The sequence below is a fragment of the Thermobia domestica genome, chromosome 12 (assembly GCF_964235325.1).
Source record: "Thermobia domestica chromosome 12, izTheDome1.hap1.1, whole genome shotgun sequence".
NCBI classification, from domain to species: domain Eukaryota; kingdom Metazoa; phylum Arthropoda; class Insecta; order Zygentoma; family Lepismatidae; genus Thermobia; species Thermobia domestica.
Window position 1 is genome coordinate 200926714 of NC_137465.1, and position 20686 is coordinate 200947399.

At 34.2% G+C, this 20686-nt stretch overlaps 1 protein-coding gene across 2 annotated transcripts in view; it reads left to right on the forward strand.

Moving 5' to 3' along the window:
- Idh3b (isocitrate dehydrogenase [NAD] subunit beta, mitochondrial) overlaps window positions 1–20686 on the forward strand; it is a 53614-nt gene that overhangs the window by 23657 nt on the left and 9271 nt on the right. For both annotated transcript variants that reach the window (XM_081734529.1, XM_081734530.1), the window contains exons 4-7: window positions 4111–4292; window positions 9744–9885; window positions 14098–14262; window positions 18804–19013. In XM_081734529.1, coding sequence (XP_081590655.1) covers window positions 4111–4292; window positions 9744–9885; window positions 14098–14262; window positions 18804–19013 — 699 coding nt within the window. The remainder of the gene's footprint in view (window positions 1–4110; window positions 4293–9743; window positions 9886–14097; window positions 14263–18803; window positions 19014–20686) is intronic.

The window sequence follows — 20686 nt, forward strand, 5'->3', positions numbered from 1 at the left end:
ATAGTGCCGTGTATTGTAAGACACTGTAACCTAAGCAAGTCCATCAAGAGCAAACGGCTTAGGCTACTCACGAAGGGAGTGATTCTGCTCCACGGTAACATCCGTAACACTCGTCTACACGTCTCTCAGGTCACATAAAGTGTGCTGGACAAGTTCAAGTGGAAACAGCTTGAGCATCCGCTCTATAGCCCGGGCATGTCGTCCTGCAACTTCCATCTGTTTGGTCCGCTTTAAAAATAAAATAAATAAAAATGGAAACGGGTGGGGTGGGGGTGGAAGCACTTCAATTCGGACGACAAACTGAAGGACACAGTGGACGACTAGCTACTGTCACAGCCTCAGTAATTCTGAGAACAAGGAATCCTTCGGCTCGTAAAACAGTGGGATAGTTGTGCTCAGGCATCTGGTGATCACTTTTGAATGAAGACTTCGATTATACCCACAGTGTCGTTTCGTACCTTTTTATTTGAACACCCCTCGTATAACATGCAAGATTCATTAGTAACTGCGTTTCTTTCATATGTCCGTTTTAGGTTAAGGAACTGAAGACAAATTTCATTGTAGAATTCAGTGGCAACAGTCTGCTAAAGTACATTGTTACGAATTGTACAAGGAATTATTACAAATTGTACAGGTAGTCACCATTGGCTATAGAAATGGGAGACTGTAAATTGTCTTACTCCCCCAATTTGCTAGTTAAATATTTGTCAGCAAAACATACTGCAAACGCACTCTTCACGTTGAAGATGTAATACTGCCAAAATTACCCATTTATTAATCAAAAGTGAAAGCAAAATAGTTTAATTTCACCACTAATTTATTTCTACAGCTGTCAAACAAGTGGGAACTTACATACAATACCAAGTCACAACCATTGAATTTCATTCATGATAGTGTTCAAATAGTTAATTGTTCATTACTAATTTAAACTCCAAATACTGGAAAATCTTACTGAGTCAAACTGTCAATTAATATCAAAATGGCTGAATAAAATGAGAAAATATTAAATTATTATTATTATTATTATTATTATTATTATTATTATTATTATTATTATTATTATTATGACAGTTACCTCCCTTTTGTTGAGAATCCTTGTAATCCTATACCAATACGTAATCCTATACAATATTTGCTTCCTTTTTTACTCACTAGAAGGGTTTACATGTTTGTAAATAGGGCAACGCCCATTTAAACATGCGGGATATAAATAAGAAAGTAATCCTACATTACACTAAATCTGACACGTTAACTATTGTAAATAAAAATAATTGTAACAGTATAAATCTTAATTCTTCTTTAAGTAAATAATTCACACGTTTCTGTCCAGACTAAATACTTATTTATTAAAATTAAAATAAGTCATAACAGTTTCAATAACTTGACGTTAAGTAATTGAAACTGTTACGACTTATTTTAATTTTAATGAAGAAGTACATACTGTGTTCAGAAAAGTATGAATTATGTAAATAATAGTTCCAGAGTCGATATGGATTAAGTTCTTTAAGTAATGTTTTAAGAGGAAAAACTAATTGATTTACTAACCTAAATGAATTATATTAGTAAAAGCTTTTTTTTTTTTTTTTTTTTTTTTGTATTTCTGCTCCTATTATGCTACGTAGATACGTGACGTCATCGATGTAATTAAACTACAAAATCTAATTATTTCAAATATTACGAAACTAAATAATAAAAATTAACGAATAACCAAATAATTAATGAGGTTAGGGACAGATTCACCAATGTTTTGGGAGCATTCCTTTAGTGTTTGATGTTTCAAGATTATCATTATTATTATTATTATGTTTTCTCTTTACCTAATGTTACTTATTCTTTATCTTTGCTTTTCCTTTTATGGTATCTTTACTAAGTTTTTAAATTCTCTCTTTCTAACCATTCATTTATGCTCTTCACTTTATTATTAGCTTTCAGCTTCATAATCCATGTTTGAGTTAGAAATCGAGGCTTTAACCTCTATCGTGACAGGGATGAATAGCCTCGGTTCTGACGTCCCCATTGAATTCCTCAGCTAATCAACTTACAGCGATTACAAGTTCCAAAAATACCCTCCTTTGTTTTTTAGTTCTGCTGCTGTTTGACTCGCTGCTACGACGTGCCTCATAGTGATTTCGTTTGAACTGTATCTGCAAAGGGTCAACTGCTTTTGATTTACTTTTATTATTATTATTATTATTATTATTATTATTATTATTATTATTATTATTATTATTATTATTATTATTATTATTATTATTATTATTATTATGACTCCACAGTTTGCATCAGATTCCACCTTTGAAGCCCTTCCTGACTTTCTAGAAATCATAGTTCATGTATCGAAACTTGAAAAAGGTACTTTCCTTTGTTTCGATCTGTCACTTTATATATATATAACATCAGACTTGTGATCATTTTTAATCTGCTCTTTTAGTTAATATCGTATGTTCTGGTCCATCCAAAATGCTGTTTTCAGAACGGACATAAAGAAGTCAATTTCTTCCAAATATTGAAATTCATTATACCATTTTTAATAACCACTATCAGTATCATCATCCTTCAAACACAGAATTCACTGGAACCACTATCTGAATCCTCTTATCATCGATTACTAGATTCAATTGCATTAGTATTTCCATATACTGTAGCAATTACAGCTACTGTAGTATTAATTTCAAACTACAGATAATTTTTTCCACAAGTAAACTAACTTACACGTTCAAGACGGAAGTTGTTTTCCATTAATTTAATGAAATCTAACCTTAAAATATCCAGGTTTTCTGAATATCAGTAATTGTGTTAATTGTGCAGATAGCTTTTATTATTATTATTTTAATCTTTCTTGAGTATGGACGCTTCAATGACAGATTTTGCGAAATTATTTCAATGATAACATGTCTGACGCCCAATGACAGACACATTCATCTTATCGTTGTTGCATGATTTTAAAACTTTACGTATCCACTCTCCTAACCCAAGTGTTTCTGTTATTTATTATTAAGTAAGGAACTTTGTTTACCACTTTTTGTACCTGTTTGTCATGAAAAGATACCTAGACTTCATGTTTCAGCACTTCGATTCCTGCTGCGATGTCAATAGTCTTATGTGATGATAAAGATGGTTTTTCCTAATATTGTTCGTTTCCTCGATACCTTATTCCTCATACCTAGGACTTAATAGGTCACAAATTGCCTCGTGTAGCCTACCCGCAACAGTATTTATTAGGCTGTTTTAAAGTATAGTAGCTAGTCTTCGAATAACTGCCCTCGAACGTCAGTAAACTAGTTTTAAATGATTTCGCAGTAGAACTGTTTAATTCATAACTCTATGAATCCACTGTATTCAGATCAGCTAACTTTTTCTGATACTATACCTTGGCGAAGTGTTTTATGCACTGGCCATCCTACAATGGAATGGATATACGTACTTTCGATTTTTTGTTTTTTTCTGTATTTTGTCTGTCTACCAATATTAACCGAAACGTAAATGTGCATCGATGTATTCATTTTCAAACAGATTAAATGCAAAAGCATATGTATTTCCATGATTCTGTTCGAGTACTTACTGGTAGCAAACCAGCCCTTGTCTCTAGTGATAACACCAGAAAATTATGAGTAAATAAGAGATATCGAATAGTGGTTACTTATTATAGATAATAATCCATCTGTTATTCAGGTTCAGCTTTTTTTTTCAAGCATTGTTTAATTTTGTACTTTTACAATCAGTCCAAAACATTTGTCACTACAAATGTTTACATGAAAAACATGTAGTACCACAAATTGACGATCGACTCCTAGAATAAGAACATAAGACTAACTAATCTTCATTTGGCAACCTTACCTTCTGCTCTCTGTGAACACAGCTTCTTTCCTTTGTAGCCATTACAAATTCTAATTCATGTAAGTCATAGAATATTACTTTGCATATTGTATTCAAAAATCCTACCTTCTGTGTTTGTGGTTTAAACGTCTAGGTTAGAGTAAAGCCTCCCGCACTGTGAACACCTTCGAAAATAAAATATCTGATTGTTATCTGTTACAAACCTGTGTAATGTGTAAAGTAATTGTGTTAGTTTATTATTATATTTGAAGGGACATTTGTATTAATTTCCAGGCAGCCGGAGTCCCAGTGGTGTTTGAGGAATATTTTCTGAGTGAAGTTCAGCACACTTTGAGTGCACCGTTGGAAAAGGTTGCGGAGTCCATTGCAAAGAATGGAATTTGTCTCAAGGGTATTTTGGCTACTCCTGACTATAGCGTCACAGGAGAGTTACAGACTCTCAATATGAAGTTAAGGTATGTTAATGATAATTGTTAGACATTTCTTTCTGCCGCCAACTAGAGATTACAAATTTGGTTTATCACTAATCGGACATTATTTTGCGTACAATTTGCAATGTTAGAAGGTAGGGTTGGCTAGTTTAAACCAATAAAACCTTATTTTTTTATTGTTATTATTATTCTAAAGTAAAAGGTTAGAGTCTAAAAAATATGAATACACAAATGTTATGTAACAGGCTGTTGTTATTTTAGGATAAGGACGCTAATGATAATTGAAGAGCAAGATAAAGACTATTTATGTAAGAAACTTCCAGATACAACCTGCGAGGCGAATTTACAATGGAACTATTGATAGTGTGCATTGTTGAAGCGAACGATCCTTCCTCTTCATATTCGCTAATTTCAATCCCAAACCAAAGGAGTAAATGTCTAATCTTTTAATAAATCGTACACTGGGTCTATGGGAAAAATTCATTCGTCAGAAGAAATTAGCCGTATTTGATTAAAATTACTTCTCTACGAAGGTCATCATAGATCATATTTTTAAAAACATGTTCGCATGGAGGAAGGGGGCGAGGTCACACTCTCAATATTGGTTGTTGAATTTAAATCCACGTAATGGGATTGATTGTGAAGCTTTAAAAATATGCACCCTATTACATCACAATCTAACGTTTTCCTGAAAGATATTGTGGTTCGTATTTTTAATTGGGGATGGATGGGGAGTAATCCATCTCATTATACGATGCTACTGCTCATTTTCGACCGATTTTAATCCCAAGCAGTGGCAATCACTAAGAAGAGTCAAAGAAAATACGCTCATATATGTAAAACAGGGTGAGTTTTACAAGTTGAAATGTAAAAGAAAAGCAGCAGAGAAAATCCATTACTTACTGATCTTAACTCCATGCAGAGAGGATGATTGGAAAGCCTTAAAGAAAATGTAGGACATATTATACCAAAATCGAACCTTTTTTTCTTAGCGAAAATTATTGTGGGATTTTTTTTTTTTTTTTATTGGGTTGTTTGATTTAGAGCGTAGCATCCTGTTGAGCACCGAGGCTATACGAGACGTAGAACTATAGATGCCAACCACCTCAGCTCCCACCGAGAATCAAATCTGGGTCTCACACCAACAATATAGTCACGAGGGAGTTTTAAGTTCATCCTTTCATTCTTACCAAACTTTGTTATCAAGGTGTGGAGATAATCAGATATACCTGAAGAAACTACACAGTATGTTTTGTTTATAGTAGTATATTTTATGTAGTTTATATAGGAAACTGATCTTGCATGTATATGTTCAAAGTTACAATATAGGGTGGATAGTACGCCCTTATTATTGATGGATTGCAACCCAAAATAATACGGTTTTCCTGCAAGTTGAAGAAAGTCACATACCAAGTTTCGTTAAAATAGGATAATTTTTATGAGAATTATCGCACACACACTCTTACAAATGCCGATCGACTCGAATGGTAGAAGGTTCGCTACATCCACTAACATCAACAATAACAAAGGAAATGGAAAGAAGTTGATCAGTACCTACATTCATCTGAGTATTCGCCTGGCGTACCTGAGGAGAAACCAGTCAGGATGGATGGCCATTGGATTCGAACCCAGATATTTCCAATTCGAAATAAAAACACAAACTATTACTCTGCGCCAGCTTGGTTTACATCATTAGGAATCGACCTGAACGCTATTTATAGAGTAATATTCTCTCATTTGCTTGTTGACCTGAAGAAAACCCTTGCTTCTGACTGCCTGATGCTGGGACTGAATCTAGGACGTCTCATTGACAAATCTAGCCTAAGTGGTATTCCAAGACATAAGCATCTATACAATACTAAAATTACTTTTTGTTTCTCTCTAATGTCTTTTAAAAATAGAAATGAAGCGACGGAATGAAATACGTATTTTCAGTAGATTATTGAAAATTAGATCACGTTATCAGAGAATAAGTTGTACAAAGCAAACCAGCGAACGACACACCTTAACTCTGACATCAATATTATTTTCTCTATTATGTTCATTATTATTATTATTATTTTCCAAAGTGGAAGTGGAAATTCGTCTGCTATGGAATCTAATTTCCGATATCTTAATATATTGATATTTATTAATATGCACTCTTATATTTTAAAAATCACTAATTTTATAAGAAATATCTATTAAAACGTACTGAAAAATCTATGTTATCTATAAAGTACGTCAAAATCTATATTCCTTTTAGTTGTAAATAGAGATATACAAATCAAAATCTTGTGATGTGCAAGTAAGAGAAAAAAAATACAGTGAGCAATGATAATAAAAAATCAGTTTCTCTCTTCTTTAAAATAATAATAATAATAATAATAATAAATCTGGTAAGTCATAAAACAAGTTTTTAAAAGAATACTTTTTTCACCCTGTCACTAAGTACTGAAATAGAAGTGAATAAATTGTATGGAAGGAAGCAATTCCAATTAAAGAATTATATCTTCGGACAAAGGATGAAAGACAAAAATACTCAAAATAAAGAAAAAAAATTGTACTTAGAGTTTTCTTGACATAATCGTCACGTTCTCTTCTCATTCATAAGACTGTTTCACCTTTACTTGTATCCGCTTTGGTGATTCTATTGTCAAGCTATTTTTCAGTTTCACAAATTGTTCCCCTCCTTCATACATCTCCAAAGGCGTCGCGACTACCGTAGAATTTCTAGAATTTTGGAACAATTTGTAAAACTACAAACCACATAGAAAATTTTTCCTTTACGTACTTGTGGTTTCACTTAAAACTTGTGCTTTTTACTGATTACATTACAAATTAGAAGGAATAATTCCTTGTTCCGAATGATTGTGTGTACTCACAAAGGCTCTGATGTAATTTTTAGTATAATGTCAATTGTAGAAAAGTAATGGAAGAGAACTGCTAAGATCCAAGATTGTTTTAAAATCATATTTTCCAGTTTTTGTGACTATCTTATAAGTGACACTGAGAGTAGTGGTTGGGCAGAAGTGATCAAAGGACCCCGCACAATCCTTATCGAAATTGAATTTCGGTGAAATTGCTTGAAACCGTGATGTGTCGTGGATATTGTGATCCTGAGAAAAAGTTTCAATGGGCAAACCCACCGATCACTGACCGTTTTGCCACTGCAAGGCCACTTACAAAAAAAAAAAAAAAAAAAAAAAAAAAAAAAAAAAAACCGAAGATAGTATATTCTGGATTTTGGTGTAAAAGACTGAAACCGTGATATTTTGTATATCATGTCATCCTGAAAAAAAGTCTCAATGGGTATAACCATTAATCACTGACCTTTGACCACTACGAAGCCACTTTTTTAAAAAACAGCAGAAGGTAACGATATTCTGGATTTCGGTGGAATTGCTTAAAACCGTGAAATGTTGTAGATTACACGAAAAGGGTGGCCTCATAGTGACCAAACGATGGTTGCGACCATTGAGACCTTTTCTCAGGATCACAACATCTACAACATATCACGGTTTCATTCTTTTTCACAGATATCCAGAATATCGTTATCTTTGATCCCAGAAAAGCAACCCTGTAGTGGCCAAACGGTCAGTGATAGGTGGTTACCCTTGACACTTTTTCTCTGGATCACAATATCCACAACACTCACTGTTTCAAGCAATTTCATCGAAATCCTATCTCCATAAGGATTGTGCGGGGTCCTTTTCTGTTTATTTCGCATGAGTAAATACGAGACCTGTACCAAAAGTTAATATTGTAAAATGTAACCTCAGAGAAAGCAATTGATTGTTCTATCTAAGCAGAGAAGAGATAGCATCAATGTCGATGTCCTTACAAAGTTTTCTCGTTTGCAGTCAGTGGTGGAGGTAAAGGGGAGCCAGAGCCTCCCTACTCGAGCACTTGGGTTTTCTTGTCAGTAGTGGCACGTTGATACTTAAAAAAACGAAGTACAGATCGTTAAATATTTTGTACTATCAAACATTTAAAACTTTTTAATGAAGTAGCAACTACGGACAATTCCTAAAATGCCAACCTTTTAGTAGACTACTAGAAACAAACCATTTACTTTCACGACTTTGGAGCAGATGTTCGTTATACAACTTTCTTTTTTGTTGAAAAGTATTTTTACTAAGTTTAAATGAAACAAAAGAGATCATTTCAGAGTTTACATTTTAAGAAAGAAAGGAGACTTCGTGTGTATATGTAATGGAATTCCGTGTGTATATATAATAGAATTGTGTATATATAATATAAATAATAGTTACCATCTTACTAGAAACCCTGAGAGAACCTTAATGAGGGTGATGGACGAGATTAGAATCCAAGATTATCCTAATGCTAAGCTAGATATATATATACATATATAGTGTATGGACATATACAAATGTTAGTAGCACCCGTTAAAAAAAAAAAAAAAAAAAAAAAAAAAAAAAAAAAACTAGCTACACTATTGTCTACGGTTTTTCTCGGGAGTACATATGTTGCTTCTACATGACAACGTGTTTCCCGAAAGAAGATACGGGAGCCTCTTAAGTTAGACGATGCGAGAAAGGTTTTTGTTTGGCTCTGAACAAGCACTGACGTATTCCCTACAGTCATCATCTCCACTGTTGATGTATTGGCTTCCCGTACAACACGTCCTTTGCAACGATGCGAAAATTGTGTAGCAGATTATCTATTGGTTTAAAACAAAGTTTTAAAATAGGTTTCGTAATTTGAGCCTATAACGAGAAAAAAGGTCCATTTGGGACAGGTCAAAAAGTAAAAAAGACGTGAAACCATGATTCTTCTTCACTTCAGATCTCTTCTTATGCACCATACATCTCACATAATCAAATATTGTGCACACGAAACTTTTTGGGACAGAATAATAAAGGAAGCCGTAGTTATCTCACGTAAAAGGAACAATCTTAATAGAGACAACGGGTTTCAACTCAGTCCTGTATGATCGACTCTTTTCAGGAACAAAAAACAAGCGTTCAACAAAGCCATTTCTTGTAACCACAACAACAGCCAATTAGGAGCCAGCATTTCTCTCAGCCAATCACAGATCTCCATTCATAACTCCGCCTCTAAATAGTCACCATATATATATAATATGCCCACAATCTCCGGTCTCTTCATCACAATCCTTAAAAATAAATGCAAGGTCTGCACTAAAAACGTCGGATGTCAATATCTTGATGTGGCTGATAGCCCGAGAATACTTAGTAAAATCACGGCGCCAGGAAAAATTCAGTTCTTTAAGAGACATGTCTTTATGTGCGTAACAGTACTGAAGTGTATCCATTCAAACCCACAAACAGAGCAAAATAGCATGATCCGTTCGACTGAGAATAATTCTGAAGCATGCTATTAAAAGACCTGTCTAATCGAATGGAGTTTCGTGGTCACATTATCCCACTGTTTGTATTGGTGGCTTGCCTTATGAATAAGTTTTTATATAGTAATTAACTTTCGTTGTAACAGGTGAACTTTTATTTTCAGAAACTCCCTGGACCTCTTTGCCAACGTGGTTCATGTGAAGAGCTTGCCAGGAGTGAAGGCTCGCCACCAAAATGTCGATATGATTGTTATCAGAGAACAGACAGAAGGAGAGTACTCTGCATTGGAGCATGAATCTGTTAAGGTATTACTCAGCTTCCTTCTTTCAGTTATAAACTTAAACCAGTTAAATGGAATAAATTAATTTTGTGTGTTGGTCATCATTAATGGGGAGATTAATAATCTCAGATCAAAATATTGAATTAATGAATAAGTTATTTATTGTATTATTAAGATGTAAAATTAATAATATTAAAACTTTTACTCACATAAACACCCATTGGTAACAATGGCAATTTTAACTTAAACGTTTCAATGACGGTCTGCTATCATCATCAGAACAAATTGATTATGAAATCAACGTTGAAGAACTACAATGTGGATGAATTTCCTTTAATGTGTATAAAAAAAATTAAAAGTAAAAAGTGTCCTTCTGTCGCTTCTTTACTATGGAAATAAAATCTTAATGATTTAATGTAGGACGAGGAATACTTAGACTATTATACGTTAAACCATTAAGATTTTCTTTCGATAGTAAAGAGGCGACAGAATTACACTTTTTACTTTTAATTTGTTTATACACATTAAAGGAAATTCATCCACATTGTAATTCTTCAACGTTGATTCCATAATAAATTTGTACTAATAACAATGGCAGACGTCATTGAAAATTTAAGGTTAAAATTGCCATTGTTATCAGTGGCTCCTTTTATGAGTAAAAGCATTATTATTGTTATTATTATTTAAATGCTTCTTCCATCTTTGTGGCAAGACATGGTATACGTAGGTCAGTGCAAAATGGGCGAAGTTAAAACGATAACATAATCTGGTCAAATTGTCCATGATCTATTAACATTCCAATTCAAGTAACAAGGTGTTTGTGAAGGTTATATTTTTCCGTGTTTGAGCTCCTCGTTTGTCGTTGTCATGGCTCAGACACTGTTTTCAGACCTTTCCGTAAACCGGGAAACGTTTGATGAAACGAAGGCAGGACAGACGCAGGCTAAAGTGTCCAATGACATGAATATTCCGAAAAGTGTTCTTGTGACGGTAAAATCAACTGCACGATGAATATATAAAGAATATTCATTTAAAGGACAATTTAAATTTCTAATGAAGAACAAAATTTGTGTAATAGATTAAATGTGTTCACTGGTTATAAAATTACTTAATTGGAAATAGATGTGTACCGTTCACCGTTCGCTTTTCGAGATTGGTGGTCTTACAATATGTCATGAAATTATTAATCAAACCAAAATAGAAAGAAAGGAAGATGAGGAAAATGGAAAAGACTTGAAATTAAGAAATATTTAAGTAACTAGAAGTTTTTATAAAAAAAAAGGGGGGGGGTTAAAATGTATATTCAGCAAACAGATTGGCTAATGGAAATTCCCTCTTCCATTTTTTGCGAATAATGTTTTATCACTAATTTGAATCAGAGTGCTTAAAGTATCCAAAAATAAGTGTTATTAAATACTAGCAGAGCGCCCGTTCTTCGCACGGGTAGAATAGTTTCATTTTGGACATGAAATGCACCAAAACAGTCACCAATCAACTTAGGGACTCCAAAAACTATGAATTGGACACTAATATCGGTCATTCTCAATTATTTTTACATGTCAATATTCCCCATAGGAGTACTAATGGGGGCTGATTTTGGATTTAAATGGCATTGGAAGTGTCAGTGTTCGTCTCAGCGACCCCGAAAACTACGGATTCGACACTAATATCGGTCATTTTTGATCATTGTTATATATCTCCCCCTCCCCCAAGTTGCGGGGCTAAATTTGGATTTAAGCGGCATCGGTAGTGTCACTGTTCATCTCAATGACCCCGAAAACTAGATTCAACACTAATATTGGTCATTTTTGATCATTTTTATATATCTCATCCTCTGCTCTACGTTCTACCGTGAAAGTGAAATAATAAAAAACATTCTAAACCCGATCGTGTTGAAAATTTGATCGAGATCGGTCTGGTGGTTCAAGAGTTATAAAGTGACAAACGTATTCACTTTCATTTTTATTTTATAGATTATACGTACCTAGATGATATTTTGTTTATTGTTATGGAAAAGAAACGTAGCTGACATTTTTGCAAACTCTTTTAATAGTGTACATCGGAAATGGCCAACCTTTTTAAAGGTTTGAAGGCTATTATTTTTCATTTCAGAAATCACGTGAGCTCTACTTATCTGTTGACTAGCCCATTAGATAGAATCATATATATGTGTTGATACATAAGTGTGTGTGCGTTTGTATTTTAATAATAATAATAATAATAATATCAATGATAAAAGTCTAGTTTGTTTAGGTACTATACTAGAGTTGTGTATGGCACCCCATCTCATTCTGCTTTAGGGATCAAGACAAATCCTTTAAGAGGAAGACTAAATAACGGGCAAAAAGAAAGACTAGTGTCAAGGTAGAACCGTCAAGAAAGATGTAATGGCAGGGGGAAAGCAATGGTCGGCAGTACGATTCATTCTACTGCAAGCTATTTGTAGACTGCGGCCGACGCATTCGCCATCCCTGCGATTATGATATCGTTCAAAAAGAAAGAAGAAAAAAATTCAGCTTTCTAGGAAAGAGAGCAAAATCCATACAAGAATCTACGGAAATCCTTTTCTTATATATGCATATGATTCTTAACATTATAAACATGGAAGAATTTTTTCCCTGCAGTTGTAGGTTGAAAAAAAAAATGCCAAAACAAATTATTACTTACATCTGTACAACGTAATTTTTAATGTTGAGGGAGGTAACACGGCAAGCAAATAACCATAAAAAAAAAAAAAAAAAAACTGAAGACGTAACAAATACAGCTATTAAAATCGTAAGAACGTGTAACGTTAATTATTTTTTTTTACGTGACTTTCCCTGGTTACTAATGTAAATTTATACGGATTACGAAATTATTCTGGATTGCACAACACAGTTATTCACTTTAGAACATATATTTTCACTTTCAAAATATATCGTATTGTTACATTACAATATCATCGAATCAATCTACACAATATGGCACTTTGTTCTATTCTGTCTTTCTACATTGCCAAGACAACGACATCAAAAAGATAAACTAGTCGTCATAACAACCAAATTAACAAATATTTTAATAAGATACAAACATTTAATTTATATCTTTCTTCTTCTTCTTCTTCTTCTTCTTAAGTGCGTGTGCCTTCAAAATAACACTTGTGCCCGTAACTATAAACAATACTTAAAAAGTATGTACAAAGATAGACAATATCGTTGTAAACGTAGGAAAACATATCACAAGTTGCAAGAGTTAAGAGTTAATTTTATTGATAAAGTGCAGAATAATGGATGTAGCAAGTTTCGTATACCATCTTGCTGGTCTAGTAGCTACTGCGCACGTATTTGATTCCCGGTGGAAGAGCATCGAATGCATTACGGTATTTCGAATTCCACATTAATCTGTATGTCCATGTCTCAAATAGCCTCGGTGTTGAGAAACAAACATCAAACAAATAGTGAAATACAGTATTTCATCCTTATTAAGGATATTAAAAATAAATTTCCAGCTCCATGTGCATCCACCATTTTGAAAGTAATTGGCTGATTGATTGAGGTTTACTGTTTAGTTTTTAAAAGTAATGATCTACACGATGTTTACGTAAATGAAACCGTAATATTGATATATATGTCTGTATTTTCATTAATTTCGATCGTGTCTGAAGAAGGATATGCTAGATATCCGAAACAGTTACAAATTATAATTTAAAATAAAGTTTTAAGCTTTGGTCAGTGTCTCTTTTGTTAAAAGAAAATTGAGAGACTTGTTTCATTTAAAAAATGATTAAAAAAAATATTTGAAAAAAAAACATGATTAAATTTAAACTTCAGACAAGGAACAAGAGCCGAAAACAAAATTTTAGCGTTATTAGGAAAACATAGAAGGGGTGCAAAGTTTAGCAAGTGGAAACTAGGCAAAATTGTAAATGAATACCTGTTAAAGGATACGAATTAACGTGACATGATCTTGTTCGGTTTAAACTTTGTTTTAGTGACGTTTTTGGGACGTAGGCATCGTTTATTTTCCATATTTTTCCATCTTTATATACTGCTTTCGGCATCAGTTAAAAGAGACAGAAGCGTGTCCCTTTAGTTCTATGAATTACAGTGAATGTTTCCATAACATTATAAGTCTGAAATTCTTGTAACTTATGTTGTTCACGCACAATATATGAATTTTATTATTATTATTATTATTATTATTATTATTATTTGGTTCTAATATTTAATGTCCCAGTTAATTATTTTGTTCATTCCAGGGTGTGATTGAGTGCTTGAAAATTGTAACTAAAACGAAATCTCTGCGTATCGCTAAATTTGCTTTTGATTATGCAACGAAACATGGACGAAAGAAGGTGACAGCTGTTCATAAGGCTAATATCATGAAACTAGGAGATGGGCTTTTCCTGAGGTGTTGTGAAGAGGTAGGTGGTCTATGGTCTTTAACATATTGGGAAGCAAAATTTTGGTATCTCCCGTTCCCTTCCACATTCTCATTCTACTAGTTCTTTCATAGTTAAGCACTTTAATCATCAGTCTCCTTTAGCCTAAAGATCATAAGCGTGTGATGTTGAATATTTCATTTTCATTTCTGTATCTTTTATATAAACTTCAGAAGTAGACATGTTATTTGTTTTTAGTCTTTGACTGTGTATAATATTATTATTATTATTATTATTATTATTATTATTATTATGGTGATGATGATGATGATCATCATCATCATCATCATCTTCTTCTTCTTCTACTTCTACTACTACTACTACTACTACTACTAATAATAATAATAATAATAATAATAATAATAATAATAATAATAATAATAATAATAATAACTGTGCAGATTCAGAAATGCATTGCAACAAAACTCGACCTTTCAACACAACGGAGAAACAGTGTTTTAGAATAGTTTTAATCTTTAACCTTTAGAATAGTCTTTAGATGACAATTTTATGTTCTCGTATTGCTGAAACAAAAGCAGTAGGAAATGTTAATATAATTTTGTAGAAAGATATTTCAAAGATTTCGACGGTGAAAAATGGACTACGTTTCGATTCGTAGTTGTGATCTCGTTTCATACACAAACCTGTGTAAATTAAACTGTATTTATTTGATTACTTAGAATACAAAACATACTAATGACACTAAACATAAATAGCTTAGTAAACAGGCGTACAACATCAGTACGTCATGAACAATATGGTAGGCTGATCCGATGGAAATGTTCATCTTTGCTGCAATATTACTCACCATAATACGCTTGTTTTCCCGTATTAACCCATCGACTATCGCAATGTTGTTCTCCGTGCCTGCACAGACACAGTGTCCTGGGTATGACGAATCTTCAACATCTGTTACATTCCGTTTCAACTTATCTGCCCACTCGTACAGTTGTGTTCAACCCGAACAACTTTTACCATATTGCACTGCCATCCGACAGTGAGTTTCGATTGGTTTCAATCCTTCAGCTAACAGAAATCTAATGATATTCGGCTACTTCATATTGGTGCAAACAGATAAAGATGCCGCCATCTTGTTTCACTGATTCCCAGCATCCCGTCGCGAGGCAGTTGTGCCAGGCCCATTTGATAATAGTTCTCTGACACCACCAAAATATAACAAAGAAGCACAAACTTTGTTAAAGTTGTGACTTTTTATAAACATTTCCAGATGTATATTGTACTTTTTATAACAACACCCCATTCTTTGTCTGCATTTTCTTTTCCAAATTTAAAGCCGTATTCGTGATTCTAATGTAGTGAGGTACGAAAGAAATTCTTTTTGTAGAAGATGCCGTACGTAAAATGTGAATGTTCTTGATATCGTGCTTATGGGATATGCTTCCCCTTATTTTAATGAGGAGTTTATATACAAAATTTCATCTTTCGAACTTGACAGGTTAGTGTTAAACAACGTTTGAATAACCCTCAAAATTTAGTTCCTCATTGTTTCTAGTCCCTAATGTGTGTTTTTCATCCTTGCAAGACCGTTTTCTGTTTGTTGTCTCATTATAAATTTTAATTCACACTTACCTTTATAAACTCCTGAATGTATATACCTATCAACGAAATAGTTATTGTAACTCTGGCCATTTGAGTATTTGTAGATTTTAAATTTAATTTATTTTTATACTTTTTGACAATCTTGCCCCTCGCTCAATCTATAGGATAAGCCCGGCTATATACGAAAAACCAATTCATTTGTTACTGAACTATGTGTTGATTTTTATATGCTTGTTTTACGAAGATTTTGTGTCTTCGTTTAACTTTTTTTTCAGTTTCTGAGTCGTAACTTTTTTTCTTTTTCCTTTTTTACCTACCTAAAACATAAACGTAATGCATTTAACTTTGTAAATTTTCAAAAGAGTACGCCAGTCTGTATATTATCAAAAATAAATTGCTATACGCTTTGGACTTAGATTCGAATGTACTGATTTGTGTGAATATAAAAATTACTGTCCACAGGCTTCCTTTATATGTTCGATATAAATTTGTAAGTGATCCTGTAGAAACTTAAGTCAAAACTTAGTAGTTCTTCTTCTCGTGTTCAACTGTGACTCCTGTTTTGGGCCTGGTCTTATTTAATTCGTCCGGAAGAAATTGTAATTATTCATTCTTTCTGTATATGAATGTACATGTCTATTATATTTAACATACATTAGCTCCTTCTACAAGATTAAGTACCGGTGACTACTATGTTGGCCAGTAGCGGTGACAGTGGACTACTGATAACCAGTTCTTCCTGTTATTTGTATATTCTATTTTCAAGTATGTAAGCATGATTTTGAGTTTCATACACCTCGACGTCGTGTCGTTGAACTTATTCTGTTTGAGCCACTTACACGTCCAACTTTACAGAATTGAATTGAACATGTCAACCACATCGATTGAAGCAATAGTGTTACGATGGAAGCAAATGTTTGTGTACTCGTTGACGCTAATAACTTGAAGTTATCCTACAAGTTGGATAAAATCACTTAAAAGTAAATTTAAATTAAGTTTAAAGTCCATAATATTGAGAGGAGATCTAAAGAGATTACAATAACTGTTTTGATAGGTATATAGATTCAGGAGTTATAAGGGTGAATTAGTATTATGAGTATTGGTTTGAGAAAGAGAAATATTTCAAGAATAAAAGATACATTAATGACTCAAAAGAAGAAGATAGTTTCAGAATTGTCCAGGCATTTGTTCGACACTGAACACATGTTCGCATTTTGCATAAGAAAATTTCTTCTACGGAATAAATATTCCCGAACAGGGCACAAAATTTCCGGTCGCCATTGGTGACTATCAGTATAGGAATGGTTTCTGCCTAAACTCACAGGGCTGCCAGTTTCTGTTTCGCACGAAAATAATTGTCACTGAGTGAGAGAAAATAGGAAATGTGAAGTCTTCACAACAGACATGGAAAGTAGAATTTTCACCACGTTGCACTTTGTCACTCCTTTCCCACCTCTCCATCGAAAACTTCATTACGAGATTCCCAAATTTGCTTCTAATTGTCGATGCAATCTCTGTCTTTGTCAAACCAAAGGTCGTGAGGAAGGGACCTCTCATAATTTATATGTAAGAGATACTGGCAACCATCGTTTTTCGATTGGCGAGTGCGTCTGACTTTAAAATTTTGCGCCCTGTTCACGAATCTTACTCTGTTAGAACTGTGAATGGAGTTTTAAATTTGTACAAAAAAAAAGTAAATAAAGAATAGGTTGTATTTAAAAAATGGAAAAACAATATATATTATAAAATATAATAGTCTTACATATGTTTAATTCACAGAATTTCCTCGGACGTTTGCGTTTGCATTATATTGCCACTTATATATCTGCAACTACTGAAATTGAGAATATAACGTCGTAAGGATCGGGTTACGCTTGGTCATGACGTAGATACTATTCAAATATAGACGTGTTATTCATAGTAGTGCTGTGTATTCGATGCAGCGTAGTTATAATTACTAGTAATTTTTGTTGTACCCCAAGAGAGCACCCAGGCGACCAAGAGGCAAGCTTCATTATTCTTCATTACCATCAAAAACGCAATATAAACGAGCTGGACTGTTGAATGGTTGTACGGAGAGGTGGCTTCTCGTACTGCGAAATTGGTACGTGTACAGGGCATACCGTGCCGACAACATTGTGTAGAAGCAATGAGCAGTAGAGAGCCGTACAATACTCCTCTCAATGTGATCATATATTAGCATGGGCTGCAGCGTCATCTACAGCGTTAGTCCGCGTCGATTGTTCGATAGCGTTTGCTGAAAGCTGAACTGGAGTCACACATTTCTTTGCATTGGCTTCCTTTGATCCAAAACAAAAAACTTGTGAGGCAACAGTGGGTGCGTGAACACGGAGTGCCAGAAGGTTGTGTTTTTGGACGAGTTGAACTTCCATCCTGCAGTAATGCTATTTGCCAACGTATATTATCGGGTTTAATAGCACCTAGGGGCGCCATGGGGTACAATAACACGCGACCTTGGCTGCTGTTTCTGCGTTGAAGACAAACTTGTCAGGGAACTTCCAGAGATCGAACTGATATCCTTCATTTATATACCATATGTGTATAGAACAATATCTGGCCACATTTATCGCGAAAATTGCCAGATTTCTTAGAGAAATAACAAGTACTGCTTCTTTTCAGTTTTACAGTCTCCTGACGTGTCAATTCAATATAGTTGTTTAGGGTTATTCCTCACGTTCCTGCAGCAAGCAGTATCTTTGTCTTGTGGACTCCCATACAAGCAACGTGGCAGACGATGCCTCAGAAATACATCCAACACCCATTGATTCGATATCACGACGTGTAGACGCTTTGATTGAAGCTCTTGTAACTTTCACGTCATACTGATTAACCAATGCCAGAGGTGTTTCACAGGTTTGATATTGAGACCATTTCTGTATTGTCATATTACAAGTCTTTTCTATACATTTCATATATGTAATGTTATTTATTTTGTTTCACAGATGGCTCAGTTGTATCCGAAGATTAAGTTTGACGCTATGATAGTAGACAATACAACCATGCAAATGGTGGCAAACCCGAGACAGTTTGATGTATTGGTTCTTCCTAATCTTTACGGAAATATAATTGATAACCTGGCCGCTGGATTGGTCGGTGGAGCTGGCGTAGTGGCTGGTTCCAGTTACAGTGCAGATTGTGTGGTGTTCGAACCTGTAAGTTACATTTCTCTTCATTATTATATATTCCATAAAACTTTTCTGTTAAATGCTATGTGGTGGTGTAAAAATACCTGGGTGTTTATTTCAGCAGGTAAAATCCCGGGTATTTATCCAAAATGAGTATTTTAGTGGGTATATATGTTTCAATTATAAATATTTTAGTGGATATTTAGGTTTGAATTATCAGTATTTGAATTTCATTCTTTTCGACGAAAGATATAATGCTTACTTGTATCATCTCGAAAAAGAGCATAAATAACATTGAGCATACATTTTCCTGTAATAATAATTTAACATGAATTAAGATATACAAGGTATATTAACTACCACAGTATTAATTCCCTAGCTCACCACGTTCACCATCTTTTTTCACTAATACTACATTCCCTCGCAGATTAACGGGTTTTTCTACCCGTAGCCATGAATTGTTGGCTAACTGTGTATCTGACGTCGTCCGACTATGAGCTACTCGTTTGATTCCACTGGGACAACCTTCGGGGTATTTACTCTGCAAATATCAATATTCAGTTGGATAGATATATTGATATGTACATACGTATTAATGGAAGGAGGAAACAGCCGATTTAAACTTATTTTTACCCATATTCTTTGTAGATTCGAATTCAATAACATGCAAAAAGTGAAGAAGTGAACGACTGGACTGGGGATCGAAACCGCAATCTCTGGTATACTGTCCTCATGCGATAACCCCTACGCAACCCGGTCTACGGTACACCGGAGATCCCGGATTCAAGTTCCAGTCCGAGTTCTTTCGTGGCTAAGCGGTTAGCGTACGCGCCTTTGGCGTGGGAGACCCGGGTTCGATTCCCGGTGGGAGCTCATGTAGTTCGGATTCCACGTTAATTAGTAGGTCCTGTCTCATATAGCTTCGCTGCTGAAGGGGATGTTAAAGTCAACAACTCAACTCGAGTTTCGGTCCAGTCGTTCACTTTTTCGCTCTTTTCTGTTATTGAATTCGCACCTACAGAGAATTTGATATATAAAAATAAGTTTAAATTGTTTGTTTCCCCTTTTCATTAATATACCGTATTTGCGCGAATATAGGCCGGACTTTTTTTTCCTAAATTTTGGCTTGAAAAATCATGGTGCGGCCTATAATCGAGATTTTCCCCCCTCAGATCATAAATCGTCAATTTCAAAATGACACATACACGTATCTTGTGGGTTGAAATTAATACCATTACAAGTTACTGCAGTTATTTTTGTAAACCATCGAAGACTTAACAAGAAAATAGCTAAATAGCCTATTTTGTTCGCAAAAATTGCCATCTCCATTGGGTATCGGTAACATCTTACTCTGGCACGAAAAGCACTTGTACACTTAATATTTTTAGTAACAGGAAAATGTATCTTTGTTATACAGTGTATATATAATATATACGAAATATTTATATTCAGCAGCTGTTACTGAAAAAAGAAAAGCAACTTTGTTTCGCAAAACTGTGTCAGCTTGTTTGTACCCACCCAAATCACTCACAATTACTTCACACCATTTCAATATCACCAGCGTCTAATTATTCACTCTCGCTAGACGATCCAAAATGCTGCTCAGAGTCACTATCACAAGAAGGTCATCTTCATGAGTCAGATTTAGTTATGCGAGAGTTAAAGAAGGGGAGGAAGAAAGAAACATCTCAAAGTACTGT